This window comes from Condylura cristata, unplaced genomic scaffold (assembly GCF_000260355.1).
Source record: "Condylura cristata isolate star-nosed mole 26May11 unplaced genomic scaffold, ConCri1.0 scaffold00032, whole genome shotgun sequence".
Lineage (NCBI taxonomy): Eukaryota > Metazoa > Chordata > Mammalia > Eulipotyphla > Talpidae > Condylura > Condylura cristata.
Genome location: NW_004567133.1, coordinates 6333915 through 6337896, shown reverse-complemented (window position 1 = coordinate 6337896; position 3982 = coordinate 6333915). Strand labels below are relative to the sequence as shown.

The window sequence follows — 3982 nt, the reverse complement described above, 5'->3', positions numbered from 1 at the left end:
GAGTCACTGGACACCTACTTGGTGTTCACAGAACTGGAAGAGGGTGTTAGAAAAGACAATATATACTTGGTGCCAGGAGGGAAAAATCCTCATAATCTATCTCTCAATAGATCAATAACCTTAACTAACATCCATTGTTTCATATTATTTTGTCTATAGTTTGATTGCTTCAGATACAGATAAACTAATCCCTACTACTCTATTTTCATAAAAAGTGGAAATTAATAGAAGTAGAAATATACAGATCCACATTTTCTTAACTATCATTCCCTAGACCTCCTACACCTACTTCCATTAAGGGGCTTACAGCAGTATTATCTGACCAACTCATGCAACTCAAGATGAACCCTGGCTACGTTACCAGCCGAAAAGCAGAGGCCTGACCTACATAAGTCTCATGAAGTTACACTGGATGACTGCATACATGGATTTAAGTCCTGGCTCAAAATTAACGTACTCCAAGAACATAGGACCTCAGTGCCATCAGAAAGGTCAGACCCCAGGCTTGACACCAGGCCATCAAAACAACATTTTTTGTTTTCCACTAAATTTTCCACTAGCCAGGAGAATGGGGAAATATGTTTTCCCCCTAAAGACAGTAAGACGAGAGCCCAAACCCCAGAATAGGAAGTACTTTAATGAACTGGACAGATACCATGGGAAATTGCAATAAGAATAAAATACAGTTTCAATTACTCCTTTGTTTCATAATTCTCTGAGATGCTAAAGACTTTTCCAATTAGTAGAAGGGGACTTTCCTAGTATCTCCTCAAAAGATAAGAAATCAATAATATTGAATCTTGTAAAATATTTACTTAATTCCCATATTCACTTTTTCCCATCACTCCTTGTTTTAAACTCCCCCAAATAACAGAAGTGCTTGGAACAAGATTAATTTTTCTAAATTAATGAAAGATAGGAAAAAACAATTATAATCTATCTTAATTATCTTAGCCATAACCATATCTTGAAACACAAAAATGTACATAAAATATGAATAAACATTCCTAGATACATTCTACAGGACTTTCCTAAATTAGGTCATAACAATGTTAAAGGTCAAAAAGGCAAAAACACTTTCACTGTTAGTACTAAGGTATGACAGGGCTGCTCAGTAAAACTCCCCATCAATATTAAAGCTCACATTCAGGATATGAGAATCTAAAGTGATGAGGAATGAAATAAATGCTGTGTAGTTGAAAAATGAAGAAAAGCAGGCTTCTGTCTACCAGAGGATAAAGGGGTACATTTAAAGTCCTACTGAGCTTTTATAAAAAGTAAGAGAAGCTAGTTTGGCAAGTATAATACTCCTTTTTCTATAAAGGAAATTCTCACAACAGTCTCCATCCACCAGAGTACAGTAAATTAAAGAAGTTATGTTTTTAACCAGGAGAGTTTTCAAACACAGTACTGATGTCACTTCCTGCCTCGTGTTCTTCGAGAGCTCTTTACTCTCTACAGAATTAAGTAAAAAACCCATTACTATCATGTACACACTATGGGTTCTTCATGACCTATAAACCCACATACCAAAAGAACTCACTATCTCCCCCACACCACATATTCTTGTCCAGGGTTTTCAAAGATGTGTTATTTTTAGGTCAAATAGGTTTGGATGCACAGAATTAAAGCTAAACAGGTTTTCTACCTGCAGGACTCCTCCACATTTTAAATTGGTTAATGTGCCATCAAGCTCCTAGGATTTCCCATGAAATATCCGCAGTGGACTATCACTTCAAATCTATCTTTCACTAATAATCCAGACTCTTTCCTCTCTCTGCACATCATGAAGAAGTATTTGTTTCTGTACTCACTGTTTTCCCACCTACCCCTTGACTCAATGGATCTGGCTTCTGCCTCTGTCCTGCTGCAGTTTTGCAGGGCACCTTTCCTGTGGCCCTCCACCTGACAACTTTGTAGCCTATCTGCCCACTCCCAACCCTACCATATACCTTTCCTCATCATTCTCAGTTAATTCATGTGTTTTCCTTTTTTAAAAAAAAAAGGGCTGTTTTTTGTTTTTCTGTTAAAGATAAAAAATAGAACAAAAGCTTTAAAATAAAAACTATATTCTTATTAATCAAAAGCAACAATCACAAGACTAATATACCATATTTGTTCAAATCCTTTTTTTAAATAAAGGAATAAAATAGATGAAGTATCTTTTGATTTCTAATAACAAATCAATCCTATCTCTCCTCTCCCCAAAGGCAAGCACACTTAAGTCTTATATATTCTTCCTCCATTTTCTTATATGCAGATAGAGGTATGTGTTCATGAATAAAATAATTTTGTATTTTACAAAAAACTTAACACAATGACATCACACAGTAGTGTAACTTACTTTCCTTTTCACTTAAAAAGATTTACCAGTAGTGCCATTCAACAAGATCTACCAATACCAATTTTACCTGCCTATCAATATTCACTCCATTGCTTCTACTGACACCTCCAGTTACTGAAAACTTAGTATGCAGCAGATCCTATATCCAAATGCTTGATATTTACCTTGTTTACCCTTCCCAATCACCCACCATAATGCTCCAAATGCCCTTAGTTGGCACAGGATGGTACATTTTCCAGGTCTGGCCAATCACAAGGCTGTGCCCTTACACCACTGTGCTAAGCAGCGCTCTTACTCTCAACAGCCAACTGAGCACTTTCTCCATGCCAAGTGTGTGTTTGTATAGTATTTCTTCATCCTCTGAACTGCCTATGTGCCAAGCACCACTGATTAACCTCATCTTAAAAATGAAGAAACTCAAGCCTGCAAGGGTACTGGAACCTTGGTGTGAACCACAACCACACAGCTTCATCTACTGGCTAAATCTCAGACTTACTTTTAAAAATAAAAAGTCAGTTTATAATTATACATTTAATAGAAAGAAAGAAAAAAGCAGTCACAGATTCAAATGAGAAAGATGGGCTGGAGTGGAGTGTGAGAGACTTGAATATCCAGGTCAGGAGCACTAGTTGACTGGTTACATGGTACTGCACCAGTGTCACTAGTCCCTGGTAACACAGTATCAAAGCATTCTGGGAAGAGGGAAACTATACTTACTGTCATGGACCTTGTAGCAGTGCCTTTGCAAGCGCTTAACCTCCCACTCCTCCAGCACTCCATGAGTCATCATCAGCTGGAGGAATCGCCGGTGGACATCAGTCATGATGCCCATTCTTCTTGTACTGCTCTGCATGTTTGAAGGAGCTGAAAAACAAGTAAAAGCACACCAAAAGCAATGCTCTAGGTTCTGTACTAATTTACATTAATAAATAGAAACTTGTTACAGTTTTTAAAATCATTTGTCATGCTGAATGGTAGTAAAAAGTGAAAAAGACACAAGTCAGGGGCTAGGCAAATTATTATTTGGCAATGCTGAGAAGTCTGGATTCTGGAGCCAGCCAGAACACTTATATGTATAGCCTGACACACCACTTGGGTCTGTGAAACTGGAAAACTTACATTTCCATGTGGTTCTGTTTTGCATCTATTGACTATAAAATGAAAACAATGATAACATCATCTTGTGTAACACTACTACAATGATTAAATTAGTTACTACTTATAGAAACCTGGTAACAGATTAAATGTTAGCTCTTTTTACTATTCTACATCTCTGAGCCTGAAACTTGGCTTCAGTACTTACCAGATCTATGGCCTTACCAGATTAAATCCCCTGCTCTCTAAAACGGTATCATTCCACAACCACTAAGATCAGAGCTGATAAAAGTAGTATTCAAGCCCCAATCAAAAAGCTTGCTGCTGGTAGCAGTGTCAGGGCTAAGAGTGTGGGTTCAGAACATGACAGGAGGCACCAAGATCTTCATCTAAAAAATCATCTTTAATTGTGTATTAAAAATACAGATTCCAGCCCTCCCTGGTGGCACAGTGGGATAAAGCACAGCACTGAGAATCTAAAGCCGCTTCAGCATGAGTTCGATTCCCTCCTGCCCCGGAGGTGACCACATGGTGTGGCAGACC

The 3982-nt window shown here is 37.9% G+C and overlaps 1 protein-coding gene across 2 annotated transcripts in view; it reads right to left on the bottom strand.

Annotated features, from left to right (window-relative positions):
- Window positions 1–3982, bottom strand: part of NSMCE1 (non-SMC element 1 homolog (S. cerevisiae)) — a 22796-nt gene that overhangs the window by 13558 nt on the left and 5256 nt on the right. For both annotated transcript variants that reach the window (XM_004692053.2, XM_012731622.1), the window contains exon 2: window positions 3062–3208. In XM_004692053.2, coding sequence (XP_004692110.1) covers window positions 3062–3197 — 136 coding nt within the window. In that variant the 5' untranslated portion in view covers window positions 3198–3208. The remainder of the gene's footprint in view (window positions 1–3061; window positions 3209–3982) is intronic.